Here is a 20,439-nt window from a genome sequence, read left to right on the forward strand (position 1 = left end):
TCATGAGAAAGTTCATGCTTGCTGACTTTTTCTGATGCGTAAGGAGTTGTAGCCTACTGTGACATGCATGTACACAGCTACTTTACCATCATGAGTTTTTGGCATAATGCACTCCTATTGAATAAAACAATTTCTTGAATGTTGTCAGTCTGTCTCCAGTAAGATGACTTGTTTTCTTACAAATGTCTGGTATTTTTTTCTGGTTTAAATTCACTGTCAACATTTCCAACAGCAGAGAAATAGATGCTGTGCATGAAGAGTACAAGCAGAAACTGAGAGACCAAGAAGCTTTCCACAGAAAACAAATTCAACGGCAACAACTCTACGTTGAGGAGTTGAAGCAGCAGATCCTTGCAGGACAGATCAAAGCAGAGCGGGAACTAGAAAATGACCAAGCGCTAATCAACCAGCAGATCCAAGAAAGTGGGTGCCTGCCTCCTCCTCTCTCCCACTTCCCTTCCATTACTGCCTTCTTTCATTACTCATGGTGTTTTTGTCCTATTTATGCTTTGTATTGTGGGTGGAACTGTTATTACCACTTATTACTACTTTTCTCCTTTAATTGCCTTTCCCTTGAGAGCAGCTATGAAGCTTTGATTAACAGGAATAAGGGGCCTTCTTTGCAGTGCACCAGCAGCACTGTTGAATCAGTTTTGCAGGCCAGTGCTGAGAGCTGGCGTGCTGCTCCCCTGTGTCACTGAGCCCTCTGAGACAACTGATACGTGGAGCTGCAACACGTCGCGTGACGTGCTCTCTCTATGCGTTTCGTTAATGATGTCACCGGGAAGGTACCATGGACCGTCTTCACATGCTTTTAATGAATTCCATTCTGAAACTGATGGTCATAGGAGAAATAATTGCATAGGACCACAAGTCAAAAATTTTATGTGGTTGCCATGTGGTTTTTAAACAGTAAAACCAAAGAAAATACATCAGAGATGTAGGTGAGACATTGAAGTACTAAGCTAAAATCCCAGCCCCAGTTAAGGGGAGGATAGTTTTGCCACTCTTTAATATAGTCAAGGTTCCTGCCACAGCCCCCAAAACAAACCCCAAACATACAAACAAGAAACTGGTGCAGCACTTTTGCACTGTTGCGGGATAACTTATTTGGCCTCTCTTAAGATTATTGTCTTTCACCTTTTGACAATACCATTACCTCCTATATCAAAGACTTTTTGATTTTCTTTAGTTTTCAGCAAGAGTTTGTTTTGAAGATTTTGAAATGCGTTTTAATTCATTTTAGGTTAAAGCTGCATTGTCGTTGTTGTCTGTCTGCATTTTCCAGATAGAAGTTGAACGGGGTGGGAAAAATCCTCCTTTTTTTGAGGGTATTCATTCACTGTTCTTCCAGGACTCTAGGATCCTCAGTGATGTGCTGTGCATATGTTATGTAAGCCAGATTAAAGAAAGTTACTGTTCTGATGCTTACCTGAAAGTAATTGGGTAACATATTGGTGTTACTAGTCTGACACAGACTTCAGCTGTACTTCAGCTCTCAAACTACGCCCTGAAAAGCTTGAAATCATTTGAAATCTCAAAGGATTTCAAGCTGAGGGATCCTTTGAAAGCCTCAGCAAAAGCTGACGTATCTTTTGTAATCTGCCTTATACCACTGTTCATGCAGTGCCTTTCCCTCTAGATGCCAAACAACATTTTGAATTCAGATTTCAACGATACTGGTTTCTTAGCTGATTTCAAAGGAAGCTGAATTGAATGTACAGAAGTCTGACAGCCTCTTGTTCTCCCTTTTCTTATGCTCCTCTTTCTTTCCATTTGTTCCTGTTGCCTCTTAGGAACAACTAAGTTATGGCCAACTAGGGAGAGACGTGGTCTGATAAACTTGTCAAGATATGTTGTGGTATATCTTTATAGAAAATTCACTAGCCAGAGAAGCCGATTTTTGCATATACAAACAGCTAGATTTGGGATAGAAATGATACGTTACGAGGCTCCTTGTCCAGCTACTGGTGTGACTACTGTTTGCTATGCTATGTCTTGCTCTGGCATCCACAATTTAAGAAGATATTGCAAATTTGGGGATGGGCCATAAGAGTGATTACAGCATAATATAGGCTAGCATAGAGTAACACAGGATTCTGAGAGCTCTCTCTGCTTACCTTGATCATGAGCTGGCTAGAACTGATTTTATCACAATAGTAGGTACAAGGCTGTGATAGCATGAAGAAAAAAAATGCATGTAGAGATTCTGTTGCTGGAAACTGAAATGAGACAGATTTGGGTTAAAAATAAGACGTAGGTTTTATTTACCCTGAAGATGGTTAACTAGTGATGTTAGATTTTTTTCCATTGCTGAATTTCTGTTTCAAACCAATACTGCACTAAAAAAAAAACCAACTTGAATTATTTGTAGGAAGTTCTCCACTGTGTGTTATGCAAGAGCACTAAAAGCTACATCAGTGATCAGATTTTGAATGGCAAATAGCTATGTCAGAGGGTGGAGCCCCAACCTATTTGGAGAGGCATTTGGTACCGTCAGTGACTCCTTGCCCCTACAGCTGCTGCTTCGCACGCAGATGCATTCAGCAAGGCTTGATTCGGTGGGGTTGGGCTCCCTCTTAAAGAGCTTATAGACTGATTTGGGAACATTTTAAATGTCAAGATGTTTTTGGCCACTGAGATAAGGTGGTAGCAGTGCTCTCTAGTTTTCTTCTAATGAATCATTTGATCCACGTTTCTTGACAAGCAAAGTATGCCTGATACAAAGGCACATTTCCTACTTGGCAAAATCTGCTATTAGCTCCTGGAAGAGGAAGATGATTGTGAATTTTTGAAGGTTTGTCAGACCTAAACTCATGTGGTCTGTCGTCTTTCAATTATGTCAACCACAAGGAAGAGTTTGAAGTGAAAATTGTGGAGATGGGATGTAGCAGAGGTAGAAGTAGGCTATGTAGGTAGTACAGGGAACCAGGAAAGCTCCCTCAAAGCATTTTTATTTTGCAACTCTGTAGACTTGTTCTCTGCTCCTATCCAGTTCTGCTGTTTCAGCTGCGTTCATGAGAAGCTTAGCCAGGGAGGCAGTTTTTGCAAGCCAAATATAAATCTTCAGTTGGCAGTTCACCAGAGTGCTCTTGCCTTTTCTGCTCTCTCTGTTCCTCAGGTCCTGATGGAGGCGAGTTTGTGAGCAGTTTAATTAGAATCTCGGAGCTTGCAGCTCTGTTACAGCGAAGCTCATCTGCCAAATTTCCTGCTTGCTAGAAACACACCAGAGTACAGATCTCAAGATAAAGAGTTGAGAAAACTGTTCTCTATATAAAAGTTAAAGGTGTTATTAAGAAAAAAACTTGTGATCATGACTAAAATGCTTCCCTTTTATCGACAGAGTAACCACAGAGTTGGAACCCCTACCTCTGTGCATGTGCTGTGCGCGTTGCTGCCAGTGCAAACAGGGCAGGAGACTCCTTGTAGCAGGAATCACTAGCGATGTTTAACAAGATCAGTAGCCACCAAGCAAGTGATCCTAGCGATGGCTATGCACTAATTATAGTTAAATTTTTTTTACATTACAGAAACTACCACAGCCCAAAATTCCTCTCTCGCAGCTCAGCTGCCTTATGTAAAGCTACAGGTAGCCCTCATTCATCATGTCAAACTTAAACACCTCTTATTTCCTAACCCCCTAAATAGGTAAAGTTAGTTCCTCAGTAAAGGACTGCAGACTGAAGCTGAACCCAGCCAGAGAAAGCATTGCTGTTGGGAAGACAGAAGTGTTTTGAAATGCTTATGTCCTTAAAAAATGCACTACTTGTGAAGAAACCTTGTCTGTGATTTTTATACTGCTGTCAGCTATGGATACTTTTTGATTTCCTCTGTGCATCTGAGTATGTATCTATTTATAGCAGCATAAAAATGAACAAACTCTGCTTCTTTAGGAGATCATGTCCAAGTCATGAGATATAATCTAAATCTATAATTGTTGCAGTCCATTATATCTGAGATTGAGGCCAGTGCACCCTAAAACACCTCTAAGCACATCCCCTGCATGGAATAAAGTGGTCTTGTTTGAGAATTTAAACACAAATCAGCCTTATGTTCTGTGCTTTTTACTGCTTTCCCATTGACTTGCAAAGATTAGGTTCTTTGAATATTTAGAGAAGTCACAGTATGCAAGCAGATGTAACTTTTTATTGTCAAAACTGAAATAGTTGGTATCAAATGGACAAACTGTGAAGCCTACAGGCCCTTCTGCTAAGGAAGAAATAACAAACTTCAAGCTAATTAAAAGTGAAGAACAGTTACATTGAGATTAACTTAATGAAGTTAATCAACTGATTTGTGAGAAGAGCATATTTGTTTAGCATTTATGAAATCATTGGGGACATGCGTGAAAGGGGAGATGCTAACTCTCTGTATGGAGTGGAGTGGTGATTTTATGAAAAATATGTATTGACTGGTGATAGGAGTCTTGTCTTGTTCATCCTGGCAGGTAAAGGTTGTGTTAGTTTCACCTGCACAGTTGCCATGAGAGTATTTGATTCGTTTCCAGTACGTTACCTACCAAGGTGCTCATGTATGGGATAAGTAGGTTTCAGACAGATGTTTTGGCAACTGCTTGTTGGCGCAGATGTAGTTGCAATAGGTAGCAGATTTTGTGATTATTGCTCTGCCTCAACCAGACAACACTCAGTGTTTGTTGTTGCATGGGAGGTTTCCATCTGAAGGGTTTAGAGAGGACGGTAGAACTGGCTGGCAGGTAGCTACTGAGAGGCTCCCTTACAGCATCATCTCAAACCCACTCCTACAGCTGCGTGCACATCCACAGGCCCAGCTGTAGCTGGCAGCTATCCCTGGAAATGAAATACGTCCTGACTTGAGTGAGGAGAGGTCGAGCCTTCAGGTTTCAAACTGGTTTACTGAACTTGCCGCTGATAAGAGCAAGCACAGAATTTGCTGTTTTTCTGGGCTGAACACAAATACCCTTAGCCAGACTTAAGTTCTCCTCATTTTCAGCATGCTGAGATAAACAAGAGAAAATAGTCTGCATGTATTTTTTTGTTGGTTCAGTCAAATTATATCTGCTAAAGAGTAAAGGATAGATCTTAGAGGCACAGACAGAAATGTTCATTTTAAAATAGTTGTAAAACGCTCCAACACTATGATGAGCGGTTGATAGCACTTTAAGATTGCAATTTACCAGTTGCAGTCTCATTAGCATGTTTATGCAGTTCAGTTTCCTATCTTAATATAGAGAGGCTGTATTCAGCTCTGTATGACAGTCTCTTCCAGTTCCCTTGAAAACTCTGTTCTCAATACACATACATTAATTTCCTAAGTCACACGTGCAAACCTTAAAATGTGGCTGTAGAATAATTAAGGCAGAAGTAGTAGCGTATATCACAGTAAAAAGCTACTGGAGTCATAGTTCCTTAATGTGAAATTATACCATCTGCATGAAAATGCACAGAATTGGACTTAGACCCTTTAAACATTTCCATTTTAAGAACAAAACTGAGATGATGTTTGAGTATAATCTTTGAGAAATTGATTGTGTCACTCTGCATCAATTTGGAATATTTCATTTTTTGCTTACAAACAAGGTCTTGTCCACCAGTTCCCCTTAGCCTTAGCAGCCAAGCCCCTACTCGTCCTACATTCTTGCAAGTGGCCGAGTCCTTATCCCAATGGAAAGGCTTTCAGTAACGTGCCGTAATGATACGTTTTTCTCTGCGTCTTGTGAAGACTTTGCTCTGCTGCCTAGAAATTCTTTTCTCAAATGGCCTCTCAAGGCTGATTAAATTAAGAAACAGAATAACCATAATTTTTTTTCCTATTATTTTTACTTTCTTTCAATCATTTTGTTTACAGACCAGCAGTGGCTTATAAATGAGAATAACCGACTGGCTGCCCTGCAACAGCAACAGAGGGAATTTGCAGTGCAGACAGAATCTACACTGTATGCAGAAGCTGAGGTACAGAGTACTGTTGGGCTGGAAACCTGCCCTTCCCTGCTAGAGCAGAACCAGAAGAGACTGGTGCAGCTGGAGCTCTTGCGAATACACGCCTTAAAAAAGGCAGAAAGAAATATAAGACGGAAAAAGGTCAAATTCCAGCTGGAAAGGATAGTCAAAAAGCAGAAGTTACTGGAAGCCAAGCAAAACCTAGAGCAGCTGGAGGCTAGCTGCTGGCTAAACGAAGACAATGTGAAACAATCCCAAGTCCTGAACCAACATATTGCAGCAGCCTCTTGCGATTGTCAGCTGGAAAAGCGAAGGAAGTCATTGGGTTCAAGTTCCTTGCAACACAGGCGGCATTCACTCTGTTACCTCCGTCTGCCCCACGTACCCAGGTAAGTTAACGTCAATAGATTCCTCTGGCACTTTTTAAAAGTAATTTAAATTCAAGATATTTTCACCGGCCACCTATAACCCAGAATGCCTTTCAACTTACTGAAACAATCCTAAAACTTGTGGTATCACCAATCTTACAATATTGTATATCACACTGGGGCTCTGTGTCACTTTTGCTAAGATCTGTACCTTGCATTCCCTGCTTAGCCTTCTGACGTTGTCTTTCTCACTATTTTTTTCTTTCCTCTCTCAAGCATTTCTGCACATTTTACCTCAGTGTGAATGTTTTATAGAACTGGTTTAACTCTCTGTTCTTACCTTGTTCACACTGTTGGTAAATACTAATTTATGCATGATTTTATCTTGATTATGGTCAAACTCTTCTCTTAGAATATTTATATCTCTAGGGTGATTCTAGTTTGGACTTTGCAGCTGGCCAGCTTTTCTCCAGCTAAATACACCTCCCTTCACAGTGTTAGAAAACTGAGGTGCTAAAAGTGCCTACCACAACATGTTCCAGTGGACCTGGATGGTAGGAATAGCTGAACTCTGCTAAGTGGATTTCTATGACTTAGAACTATCCTCTGTTTTTAACTAACATCTGCAGCTACTTAAGCTTACATAGAAAAATACCATATCTCTACTTTAGCATCAAGCCACTCGTTTGTGTCACATGAAATATTTTAGGAAGTGTAGAGGACTATATGGTTAATGATAAAAATTTTTTTATTATTATTATTCTCTCCTAGAAGTTGCTTTTGAAAGCCGTTAAGATTGCTGCTTCATGTGTCGCTACTCTTACCTGCAAGACATTACTGGTGTGGAAGCATTTTAAAGTACATTATTCAAGTGAACATTAGGCTTTTTCTTCCTTGTTTCCCTAGCTGTTTGTTGAAGAGGGAGACTGTCTCGGAGTTATCTACCTCACCAAATACTGATCAATGCTGTGAAGGCAGTCCATCAGGGAAGCTGTCATCTGTAGAATATCTTTACAGAAAAGCTAAAGACGTTTCCGGGAGAGATGACCTTAATGATGAAAAAGGTACCTCCTTTCCAGTCCAGAGGCAGCTAAGTGAAAAACAAAAAGTATCCTCATTTGGAAATAAAAAAGGAGCAGAAAAGATCGCTAATGATTCAGCTGTCATGGATCATATTAACAGAATTGATCAAAAAATTGAAAAGTTGGATGACAGCCCAGGGGAAACTGGATCTCAAAACCAGACCTCTAAAAGTTGCTCTCCTGATCATTTTAAAGAGAAAAATGAACCTGAAACCTTTATTACAGGAACAAGAATGATGAAAGCAAAGGTGTTAGGAGATTTAAGTCAGCCTGTAAGCAGATATAGAGAACAAAATATAGCTCAGATATCCAATAAAAAGACTAGAATGGATATCAATGCAAAAGGCCACAGTTCTTCAGAAAACTTTCCTAAAGAAATGATGAAAACAGAGGTGTACGGAAAGCCACCATCACCGCACCTAAGCCAAACAGCAAAGAATTTGAAGAGAGTGCCAAACTCAGTCTGGCCAAGTTGTGAGAAACGGCAAGAATTTCTGATGGCAGCAACATCAGTTGGAAATCTCACCAAGATGAACACACAGGCACCACTCTGTTATGTTGAAAAAAAATGGCACAGTGCTGAGATGTTGAGTGCTGGAGTGTCCAAAACAGTGGCAGATGTGCTAGGGAACTGGCAAGAGGATGAGGAAAATGAGATTTCTGATACTGACAGTTCTTACTCTGTAGATTCTCTCTCCTGTGCTTATGCAAAAGCTTTCACAGAGAAACTGAAACAAGAAGATTTTGACAGGAATAAATGTCTCGCCAATCCAGAAGATTCTGAGAGTGATGACAGTCAAATGTCACAAGATTCTCTCGTCGAAAAGGAAAATAAAGCCAAAAAGCAAAATAAAAGCCGACTTCACAAGTTAAAGGCCCACAATGAGCCAGCTAAGCTTTACCAAAGCAGAACTGATCATCATGTTTCATCTTTGGTGACATCATATGCATCGCGTAGGAGACTGGGAAAAGCGGAAAGAAGTTTTTCTCTGGACAGCTTGGCTGATGGAGAAGAGATGCCAGCAGAAGAGCTGATAGAAGAATCCAAATCTGATTCATCTGATGAAATGCCAGCAGAGATTTTTTGGAAGTTACAGTCTCCTAGGTCACCAACTATACAAACTGAGGAAGACCATGAACTCAAGACCTGTGACAGAGATGCAGAAGGGACAAATTATGATCTGAAGCTAAGCAGCTCCTTTTATTTGGATACTGAAGCACAGCCTGCTTCCAGTAATGCTTGCAAGCAGTTGCTGAAGGAGATAAAGGTCTCTTTTGTAGAACAAGAAAGATCTCTTGATAGAGGATTGTATTACACAAGTGGAAATCCATTGCTTACTACTGGTGCTTGGCCTTCATGTGACTTGAAGGGTGAAATAAGTAGCCCCAGAATCACAGCACCTTCTTCCCAGGAAAATTTGGAATTTCAAGATGCTCATCTGTGCCCTTTGAGCAAACCAGAGGGTTGGTTGAAGAAAGATGATCTGAAACAGTCAGCTGCTGAAGTGTCTTTTGTTTCTGGCACAAAGCAGATAAACAGCATTACTCATTTATCACATGGTATAAATGAAATAAATGCAGTGTTCTCCTCTGTCACATCCGAAGTACCTTTACCTGAAACTGAAACAGCAGCAGATGCAAGCAGAGTTTCTGAGAATGGATCATTAAATAGGACTCTTAAAGGATGGGCAAACTCTGATGAAAATACTTTCTTGGAATCTCAAGGTGTAATGTCCTCATTTGTTAGTTCAGTAGGACCAAGCTCTACTTTTCTTCCTATTTCAGCAAAACATGATTATTGTGAACATTCAGGGTCAACTCATCCTGAACATGAACAACTCAATGAATTACCTACTTATCGGTCTACCACAGAAAGCACACAAACATTCAGCTGTTTGGAAAGCACCTCCACTGCAGACTGCTTGTCACCTGCGTCTGGAAAAGAAGAGGATTCTCTCCCCACAATTTATCCAGCGCTGCCAAAAGATCATAATCTGAAAAAAATACCTTTTATTTCCATGTTGCCTGTGCATGTTTTGGAGCAGAGAAATGGCTGTGTAGATGCAGATTTAGAAGAAGATTTCTTCAGAACTATTGAAAAAGATGACCTAGATGATGACTGTGGTAACCTGATGGTAGAATCAAAGATAACAGATTCAGACACCAGAAGTGCACCTGTCTGTGCCCCTGCCACTGGATCTTCTACAGAACTTGCTCTTAATATGGCCTCAACACAGACATCTACAGTAAAACAACTACAATTTGGAAACCATGAGCAACCCTTTCCAAGAAGGGAAATACCAACATGTTGTGATGAGGGTTTCTTTCTCAATGACACAAGCTGCTATCCAGTAAGCAGTTATGCGCTTCCGACATTCGTTGGACAAGGAGCAGAATCAGCTGTTACGGTAGGTCTCCTCAGGTCTGGGGAAAGCAATTTGGAAATGATGCAAGATATGGATTATGAACAAATGTCTGCAGAAGAAATAACAGACACAGATTTTTCTTCAGAGAAAATAACATACCAATGCAACCCTTCAGTTTTTGCTCACAGTGCAAGTTATGACCAATCTGCCACACCAATAGCAATATCTCAAAAAGAGATAATCTGTATGAAAACAAGCACAGACAGCTTGACAGAGATTGTCTCAGAGATGCCTTCATTCAGAGATAATGAAGAATATGAAGCAAAGGATGAAGACTTGTCTTCATTAAATCATTATGAATTTAAAAGCAAAATTGTTTTAAAAAATTACTCCCATGAATATTCACTAGCAAACAGTCCTGCAAGTTGCTTACTCCAACATATTTCAGAAGACTCTACGTTGTGCGCTGATAACATAAGAGAAGAAAGTAGTGAAAGTAAAGAACACAATATCTTGAGTTCTCAGTCTGTAGTTCAGGAAGAACTTTCATCCAAATATAAAAACCTAGTGGTAAATGAGGTAGGTTACCTCACAGTGAACACAAATGGGAAAGGCACTGAGCTCTTCCCTACTGCTATTTCTGAAAGTACAAATAATTTGCTCCCAGAACCTGATTCAGGCAAATTTTACCAAGCTGCAACGAAAGCTAATCTTCTTCAAAGTGCTTCTGAGACTGAAAAATATGATAAACTATTGGAGCATGTCACAACAGTGAAAGGAGATTGTGATGACAGATCTAACCTGACTATAGAAGCTAGTGCCCCAGAAAGTCGTTCAAGGATACATTCTAACTGCTTTCGCACAACATGCTGTTCAAAATCAACAGGGCAGAAAAACAATCTGCTTGGGACTGATATTTCTGTGGAATTTGATGCAACCAGTGTGTTGGAAACAGAAATTCAGAACAGATCTTTACTTGATTCAAGAGAAGAGAAAGAAGTCCTTTTTGAAAGCGATTGTCCAGAGAACATTTTGCTTGTTGGAGAGTATGTAAACTCAGAGTCTGGAAGAGTATTTGAATACAACACAAATGCATTAGCTGCTGTTTTCCAAGAGGAAAGTCCTTATAGGAATGAAAAATGCAAGTTTTTTAAAAATGCAGAAACTCATTCAGAAGAAACTATGGTTCCTTATCAGAGTACAAAAGAAGAAATGACAAAATTGATCAATGCTGTAATCAAACTAGAAGAAAATACATTGGGAAGTAAATCCAGACAGACAGAAAGTTTACATGACTCCCCAGGAGTCGAAGTCCACAGTGAAACTGAGGACAGGAGCAGAGAGAATTTTAAAGGCAGCCTAACTCAGAATCCAAAGAAACCTATTGATATTGTAGCTTGTGGAGTCCAGTGTGAGTTTTATACAGACTTGTGCCTGACAGCAGCACGTGAAGAGACAGAGAAAGAGGAATCAAAGGTAGTAAGCACTGGTGTAGAACACACTCAGGAATCAAAAGCAGTTGTGTGTTCTGATAGCTGTCTTCAAACAAGTAGCTTTTGCCAAAATGAAATGAGAGACAAAACAGAAATAGGTATTTATTCATCAGAGCTTTCTGTTGCTGCCCAAAACACTTCCTCAGCCACAGCCTCCAGCACCACAGATTTTCCTCAGAATACTTCAGACTTCCTTGATGCTTGTGAAGGGCTTTTACAGAGAAACACAACAATGGAGAATGTGTTTAATACAGAGGATAGAGCTGCAACAGTAATAATGACAGGTAGGCAAGGAAATAGTTTAGAAGAATCTGAAAATGAAAAACAAGTAGGTTCTAGCAATTTAACTGAACATTGTACACCAAACAGCTTAGCCCATGAAAGCTTTTATCAGGAAAACAAAGTTAATGGATGTGAAGTGACTGGAAGCAAAGAACAAACTATCATGACAAACACTGAGGGGTTGGTTGTTACAAGGCAAGAAGACATATGCACAGATGAAAATGTTGTTTTATTTACTGAAGAGACTCCAGCTGTACATCAGATGTATTGTGACAGAGATGATGAGGAAATTTTAAATCAATCTGAGATCCCTGAAAGATACCTTACAGCTTCAAGACTAGAACAGAATACTCTGTCAGTAGATGATTCAAGGTTAACAGAGGACCACCATGTTCCTATTGAAATGAGTGAAGATAGTGGCTCAATGAACTCTGCTATGGATATAAAAAACACAGTGATTAAAGACATCAAGGTACATGACTGTTTAGTAGATGATAGTACTAGAACAGACCAATGCAGAAATGAAGGAGAATCTAAAAGTCTCCATGTTAAAGAGGACAACCATATGTATATGAGTTGCTCTGTGGAAAATGTTGAGGATGGCAATTCAGAAAACTTGAATGTAAATATTGTTAGAAGTAGCCCTGATATTTGTGAATTGGATCCAGTAGGCTCCAGAGTTGAGGAGAAGGAGAAAGTGCATTTGATAAATCTAGAGCAAGTAGCCAAAGCAGAGAGAGAAAAGCAGATGTTTGCAGAAGAGAGAGAGGAGGTAGAACTGATCATTCTACAAAATCTGAATGAACTGTTCCCTGAAAGCAAAGACAGCTGCCAACTGACACATGATGATAGCAGATTAGATGAAATTTTAAGAGAAAGCCAGTGGGTGTCTACAAGCTTTTCTAGAAATAATGAAAACACCAGCAAGCGACAAAATCCACCAGCAACACTAAAGTCTACTGAAAAAATTCAAGAAGATTCACTTAAAGACTCCCCATGCCAGTCTGTAAATCATCTTTTATACCCTGGAGTAAGTGACAATTCCTATCTTGTTCAAGATGTTCCTACTGCATTGAAAGGACATACAAAACCATCTGACAGCAGTGTTGGAACGGGAGCTGTTCTTCCTTATTATGAAACGTTAATGGAGAATGAAGTCTGTGTTGTCGCAGCTGTTAAAATTGACAAAAAGGGAGTAGATAAATCACTTTCTGATAAAATACAAAGTAAAAGTGCTGCTTTCCTGCAAAGCAGGATCATGCTGGACAGACAGGAGAAAAGATCCCTTAACAGTGCACCTGATTCTGCTGAATCTGGGCAACCTGTCAATGAGAAGGACATCTCTTCTACTCCCTATAGTCTAGGATGTTATGAATCTGAAACTGTTGCCCTTAAGCAAGGGTCAGAAGGAAATTCATTTTCCTTGGAAAAATTAGATTCTTCTGAAGATATAATTCAAGATGTTAACAGCTCTCGTGAAGAGCATAGCATGGATTTAATGGTTAACAAACTATCAAAAGACCGTTTTAATTTTGTAGAAGACACAGAGAAAAAGGGTGCCACTGTGTCTCATTCACTGCTCTTGGATGGTTCAAGCTTGATTTCTTCTTCAGAGAAAGAAATGATGGAAGATATGAGAAAAATAAAGCATTCTTTACTAGATATCTCTTCTCAAAGAACATTTCACGATATTGCTACAGCTCAGAAAGAGCTTCACTCATGGAGTTTATCACAATGTGATGAGAAGGAGAAATGTCTAAACACAAATTATACTATAACAAACAGTAAAAAAGATAATGCAAGGTTTCCAGATGTGTTTGGATATTGGAGTGAGCCCAGAGAGCTTCAGGGATATGGGACTTCTGAAGAGTACTGTGTAGACCATCCAGAGACCGCTGTTTCTGAGAATACTTCAACCCTTTTAGAAAGTCTGAACAAGTCCCCACGGGAAAATGCACATTATAGTGAAGAGTTTTTAAATAATAATAGAAATTCTTACACTTCTGAATATTCTGCTAGTCGCCTGAATAGCCCAGTCTCATTTTCAGATTTTTCAATCAGCAGCGAAGGAAGCAAATGTAAAAATGATCATGTTCTCTTTGAAAAAGCAAAATACTTTGAAAGTGAATCAACCAATTTAAGTGTATCTGTCCCTCTTCCTGAGGTTTGCTCTCTAAATCAAAAAGGAGATGAAAGGAAAAATAATTCAAAAGTTACAGAGGCCATAGGTGCTCAGAACAATAAAGAAGTTGTGGGAACAGATCAAAAGGGGGAAGCAATTCAAGATTCCTTCCAGAACTGCGATAATGAAAGAGAAAATAAAATGCATGAGTACTCAGAGGACTACGCTTGCACTTCTAATGTGACTATACCAGAATCGGGCTTGCTTGCTTTTCAAAGGCTGGGACAGATTTGCAGTAAAGAGTCAAAGTCTCTTCCATCCTACTCTGCAGAAGATATTCCAGCTGATACACTGTTTCAAAGCTCCAACAACTGTAATGCTTTTGACTCTGCTTGTTTACTGGGTGACTCAAAGTTTCCAGTATTTACTCAGCTTGACGACCCACTTCAAGGCACTTATTTGACTGAGCAAGTATCCTCCAGTTCTGCAGACCTGCGCTCTGTAAAGGAAAGAGATTTTCCCCAGCCGTTTCCAAAAGCTAATTACTCATCCTTAACAGCATTTTCAGAATCATCTTTAACTGCAGATACAGACCATGGTAAAACAGGCACATACGATGTTTCACATACAACTACTTTGAAGCATTCTCCATTTGCTGTTTTACAAATGCAAGACACTCAGTCTGATAAGGCTGTGGTATTTGACCAACCAACACCTGTTTCAGGAAGTATTTTACTTTCTCTCACAAAAGAAAACAAACATTATCCAGTATCTGACACAGAATCATGTGAAGGTTCTGCTGCAGATGGGGAATCTGTACATAGAAGTAATAGTGAACAATTTGGCAATGATACAAAAGTTGATCAGCACCTCTGGGGTAAAGTTCCACTACAGAAAGTTCACACAGAAAACCCAGAGAAAGTACTTGATGATGACGACGACGATTCTCTTTTATTACCATCATTACCTCTTGGGGATACTGGAAGGACCATTCGTATTAAAGAAGGACAAATGAGAGAAGTACTTACCAGAAATGAGGAAGAATTGCATTCAAATGCTGAGGTTGAACCTTCTGCAGTGAAGAGAAAGCAGAGAAAAACATTAAGTAGAGAACCTGGTGAAGTGCAAACTATGGTATCTTCAAATTCTCTGAATGATTTAATAGGTCCACAAATTGCAATGCTGCAAAATCTGTATCCAGGAAATGTTAATGCGGATCCTGAGCGCATGTGCAATTCATCTGGTCCAACGTGTCCTACACATAGCAGTAGCATTGATCCTAGAGGACTGTATCACACTGTCTCAGGTTTTGAAAAAAAGCCTCTAGATCTGCAAGACTTTTGTCAGTATGTGCCTACAGGTGGTGATAATCCAAGCAGAACAAGTACAGATAGTAGAAAAGAGATTTTATTTGGCAAAAATAATATAGGTTCAAGTGTCGATACCCCTGCTGATGATGCAGACGATTGTCCAAGAACAGGAGATGCTATAGTAAAGAATAACACTCTGAAGTCAGAAAGACTAAAGTTTTCTGTAATGAATAATCAAAATACCTCCCTAAAGTTTTTACCAGAAAATCATGATTTGCCTCCACAAGAATCCAAACTGGTGCAATTCAGGAGCAAAAGATCATATTTTACTACACAGAATACAAAGAGCTCTAAACAAAGTGAACAGCAACCTTACTTACAAAGTCATAGACTATCAGCCCCAGCTATTGCTGTGATCTCTGATCTGGAATACACTTTGGAAGCTTCATCTAAAGCGGCTCTTTCGTCATCTGCTGCATCTAGATCACTACAAGATTTAAATATGAGTGTAGAGCCTCCATCACCAACTGAAGATGATCTTCATGGAATTGAAAGATTTTCAAAGCAGGAATCAAAGAATTTTCTACAGGTTAAATCTAAATCCAAATTTCAGCAGAGAATGAAACAAACTAAGAAATCTGAAAACTATAATCCAAAAAATTTACACAATTATGGGGAGAGAACTCAAAGCAGCCAGTCTTTAAAAGACTGCACTGTTCGTTCTCCATCATCATTACTGCCCATAGCTCACCGCTCTGTTGGTGCAGAAGCAAATATCCATTCAAAGAGTAGTTCTGTAGCTCAGTGTAGTGAAGGGAGGGTTGAAGCTGGATGCCAGTCAGAAGAAACAGATTTGTTTTTACAAGACAATAAAGATGCAATGCATTTTAGTTCAAGCGATATCAATCCATACGTTCATCCATGGCAACAAGATGGATCTTGCAAGATTGGCTGGAAACAGTATGTTTTTGGAAGTGCAAGTGATGTCTCTTGCAATCAAATTCCTTTAAACCTAGATAATCGTAAAGTTATGAGATGTTCCAGTGTGGACAATGGATTGAATTCTCAAAATTCTCCTTTTCATTCTCATCTCAGTTCATATGCTACAGCAAAAGTTTTATCAAGCACTTTAAGCAGCATTGAAGATCTTCAAGGATGGCACAATATTAGAAAGGGCTTTGAATCTGCATACCCAAGTGACAGTACCAAGCAGTATAGCAATGTATCCAGTGAAACACTGGAAACTAATCCAGAAAATAATGTTGCCAGTTTTGATAATCCTTCTGCACAACCTGGTAACTCTTCAATGCAAGTCGATGAAATCGTACTGTTATATCCTTCCGAGTCAGAAAGGTCTTCGAAAAAACTAACAGGAATTACACGTGAGCAGGGAACACAAACGGCAATTACAGGAAGGTATAGAAGACAGAGAAGACACCAGAGAAGCTATACAGATGTTTCTGCAAGAAAGCAAGAAACAAGCAGAGATTTATTTCAGCAACCTTCTTCCTGGGCAAGCATGCAGAACCTATCCATGCATCTTTCACAGCTTCTTCAGAACACTTCTGAACTCTTGGGAAACCTCTCTCAACAAAATATTATAGATAACGAACAGAATGCCAAAATCAAGCAAAAGAGAATGGAAGAGGTTGTAAAGGCTATTAGATCAGATAGCTGCACTCAAACTACAGCAGATATAGGCATTCAAACTGAGATTTCAGAACCTCATAGCAAACACAAAGAAAAACTAGTGCAGGCAAAAATGGAAAATGAATTGAGGGCAGCTCAGGCAGTAAACGTTGATTTGAAAGGGATAGGTGCCGGTGCAGTAGGTAAGATTCCCGAAGGGAAAGAGGAAATGCTCTCTCTCAAAGAAAGAACACAAGAAAGAACTGAGATGAGAACCTTAAGTAATCCTGATTTCCATGACAGTCTTGATAGCATTTTGGAAGATTCCTTTATGCGTCTGCCTCGTTTACCCAGAACCTCCACTCCTATCTTCGGTTTTCAAAAAACTTTAAATGCGCAGCAGAATGTTGCTTTTGCTAATACCAGAGTTTCATCTATTGCATCATCTTTGCAAAGTTCAGGGCAAGATGATTCTTCATGCACTATAGTTAGCAGCCCTACTAATAGCTCCTTGCAATCTCCAGCAACTTACGCTCAGGGTAAGAGAACTGTCAATGAAATGGAGATTCCAGTAGAAAGAAAACTTTGTCACAAAAACACCTTGTTAGTTGATAGGGCCTCTTCTCCAATTCTTACTCTTAGTGCTAGTCCAAACAGCCAGATAGCTTCTAAAGGGCCTTTGGAATATTCCAGTGATACTTCAAGTCCACTTCACAGGCAGAGAAAGCAGAGGTCTGGACCACAGTCTGGCATGGAACCTCATGTGGACAACTTTTCACAGACAGAAACTGACAGTGAATCGAGCACTTCTAGAAACAACAAGGACACAAGAAAGAAATCTGGCAGTTGTGCAGATAAGAATGCAGCCAAAGAGCTTTTAGAAAGAGATGGTACAAAAGACTTGAAACAAAAGCATAGATTCATGGTTGACACACACACTACAATTTGTGCGAAACGACTGTATCACTCTAGTAGTACATTAGAGGTCTCTGGCCACAGGGAATTTTTAACAGATGGCCTTAGAGACCACGGTCCGCTGGAACGTTCACTTCATTGTATGTATGTCACAAGGAGAGGAAGAGGCTCTTTAGGAGGAATCAGGCATGAAAAGCATGTGGATAATTCTGATACTGCATTGCTTCATAACTACTCACCTCCAAATTCCAACTTACTTTTTAATCAAGAAATTAGTGCCACTTCTTCAAGTAAGACAAATGCTGACCAGTCTTCAGAACCTCAGGTAGAAGCATCTTCTCTACAATTTCCTGATTTCTTTTGGAAAAATGAAAATAGCTGCCCTCTCCCTCTCTCTGACATGAGCGAAGTGCAGACTTCCTTGCAAGATGACAATACAGATTCTCTGTCTGAAAGTGAATGTGACACTGAAATCCTTCTGAACAGAAACACGACTTTTGCAAAGCCTCACAGGCCTCGGAGCTACAGTCTTCGTGACTTACCCATACACAATAAATTTAGCAACTGGTGTGGTTTTAAGGGGGGTCCTCCTTCTTCCTTACTTAGCTTGAGTGGCAGTATGGCTGATTTACGAAGTCAGGTAGAAAAGAAACCTAGAAGCAAACAAGCAACAGAAATGGAAGGAAAATCTCAGCTCTGCGAAAGCAGAAACAGAGAGATTGAGAGACTTCAGAGAGAACGTGCTCAGATTATGTCTGGCATACACCTGGATCTGCACCAGCACCCCCTTACTGTGGAGCTCACCGAAGCAAAGCTGAATTACGGCATTGGGGAGACAGACGCGCTGCTGAGAATTCTTCAGAGCGGAACCACAGATGACCTGATGTCGATTCCAGTAAAGCAGCAACTTTATGAAAGGTAAATTACTTAAAATGGTGTTGTTTTAAGTATTTTGAGTACGCTTCATATACTGTTCGTTTAACATAGGTAACATTTAGTACACATATGCTTAATCATTACTCATGGTCTCAGTGAACTATATGTGAAGGGATACAACATTAAGCTTATTTTATACATAGTTAAGTAATGCATTTAAGGTAAAATTTTGGGATTACTTGAAGGAATCTTGTACTTGAAGGTACTTGTACATGGAAAAGTACAAGCTTTTCTTAAAATTGTTAGCAGCTATGAGAGTGATCGTATGTGCTCTGTGACCACGGGAGTATGTTTTGTTGATTTATTGCAATGTAAAAATAACTGATGCATCCCATTTATGGTAATATCTCATTCTTGCTTCTGTGAATAAACACTGCTGTATGAACATGCAAAAACCAATATTAAAAACTCACAAAATTACAAAAAGAATTGTGAAAAAACAAGATGCTGCATTCTTATGACTGGATGATAGAACGGAGTTTGGGAAGTTACTGTAGCTACTTCTAAATTTTTTTTAGTTACATCAGTCTCCTTTCTCAATCTGCCTCTTAGCCTTTATAAGCCTTCAACAAGACATTCGTATGCATTTCCTACAGTAATAAAAGTAGTGGAGTTTTAGAATTTCTGCATCATCTGTCACCATGTGACCAAAGAGGTGCTTGCAGGGGGAGTGTATGCTATTAAATTCCCATAAATTTTACGTTACAAAGCTACCTAGTATTTAAGGCATTTAAAAAACAGCAATTGTAACTTTGCAGGGTGCACTTTGTGGCTCTAATCTTGTTTCCCCGACAGACACATGAGGACTATTGAAACTCTGAGGAAGGAAAGAGAAAAAAGGCTGCAAAGGTACCGAAGAAGCCGAAGTCTGAGTCCTCAAAAGCATCTGAGTCTGTTGCAGGCGATGGATGCAAGTCAGAGGGATATAGATCTCCCCAGCAGACGGCGAGAATATCTGCAACAACTGAGAAGAGATGTGGTGGAAAATACTAGGTAAGGTATTAGAAACATCTCTTTTGGCACGATGAATGTTAAGAGTTTTCACAGTAGGTGCACATGAACAATTTCTACTGGCATCTGAAGCTTCTGTGGCAGGAGACAGCAGAACAGCAGAGGAATTCTTCTCTTTAATGCTAAAGGCAGAAGTGGTAATCTTTGGGATAGAAAGTGTTTTCAGGGTAAAACATGTGCTTGATTCTAGAAAACACTCGTTACATTCTTCTGTCCAGTTATTTCACAGCATAACAAGTGCCTAATTTACTTTGTATGTGATGTAAAAGGAAAGCCAAGGATTCAATCTTGACTGATTATAGACCAATCTGTCTTCTTGCTCCTTCTCTAACTTAACAGCCATAGGAAATAGTTAAGCATGATGTTAAATATCAAAAAAGTGAGTTCTGCAGAACCCATCACCATGTAGAAATTGAGTTTTTCACCCCCGCCATTTCCCCTAAATGACTTTTGCTTCCTCTGTAGTAGGTCAGTAGAAGAGTGTTTTCCCAGCACAGTTATTATGCATGCAAAATCAGTGCAACTGTTAGAGTAATCTCAGTGGTGAGCTGGACGTGCAATCTGAATCTGTTTTCCAGGCTTAATGCCTCTAGTGAGCAAGGAGAAACTTTCTCGAGGCTACTGTGGCTACTTGCTGTTCTTGAAAATTTTCCTGTTCCATATTGAAAGATGATTTCCTCATGGTATTTTGGCAGGTGACTTGGTTTCAAGTAACTTAGATATACTGTTTTTCCCCCACTTACTATCTTGACAGAATTCAAGAACCAAAAAGAAGTGTTCAGCACCCTTCAGAGATCGAGCTGTTGCTCCGAGACTATCAGAGGGCACGAGAGGAAGCCAAGACTGAAATTGCACGAGCTAGGGACAAACTTCGGGAGAGAGCTGAGCAAGAAAAAAGGCGTATACGGGAGCAAATATTTTCTCAGTTACAGAAGGTGAATGTTATAGAGGAAATTATTCTGCATTATTCACATTAATGCACTTCTTAGAGAAACTTTTGATGGTTC

At 39.7% G+C, this 20,439-nt stretch overlaps 1 protein-coding gene across 10 annotated transcripts in view; it reads left to right on the forward strand.

Moving 5' to 3' along the window:
* STARD9 (StAR related lipid transfer domain containing 9) overlaps positions 1 to 20,439 on the forward strand; it is a 115,575-nt gene that overhangs the window by 86,434 nt on the left and 8,702 nt on the right. For 8 of the 10 annotated variants that reach the window (XM_068945997.1, XM_068945999.1, XM_068946002.1 and 5 more), the window contains 5 exons: positions 233 to 423; positions 5,827 to 6,307; positions 7,193 to 18,403; positions 19,217 to 19,414; positions 20,187 to 20,367. In XM_068945997.1, the coding sequence (XP_068802098.1) occupies positions 233 to 423; positions 5,827 to 6,307; positions 7,193 to 18,403; positions 19,217 to 19,414; positions 20,187 to 20,367 (12,262 nt within the window). The remainder of the gene's footprint in view (positions 1 to 232; positions 424 to 5,826; positions 6,308 to 7,192; positions 18,404 to 19,216; positions 19,415 to 20,186; positions 20,368 to 20,439) is intronic. The other 2 variants (XM_068945998.1, XM_068946001.1) reach the window with 1 other exon arrangement.

This window comes from Struthio camelus, chromosome 5 (assembly GCF_040807025.1).
Source record: "Struthio camelus isolate bStrCam1 chromosome 5, bStrCam1.hap1, whole genome shotgun sequence".
NCBI classification, from domain to species: domain Eukaryota; kingdom Metazoa; phylum Chordata; class Aves; order Struthioniformes; family Struthionidae; genus Struthio; species Struthio camelus.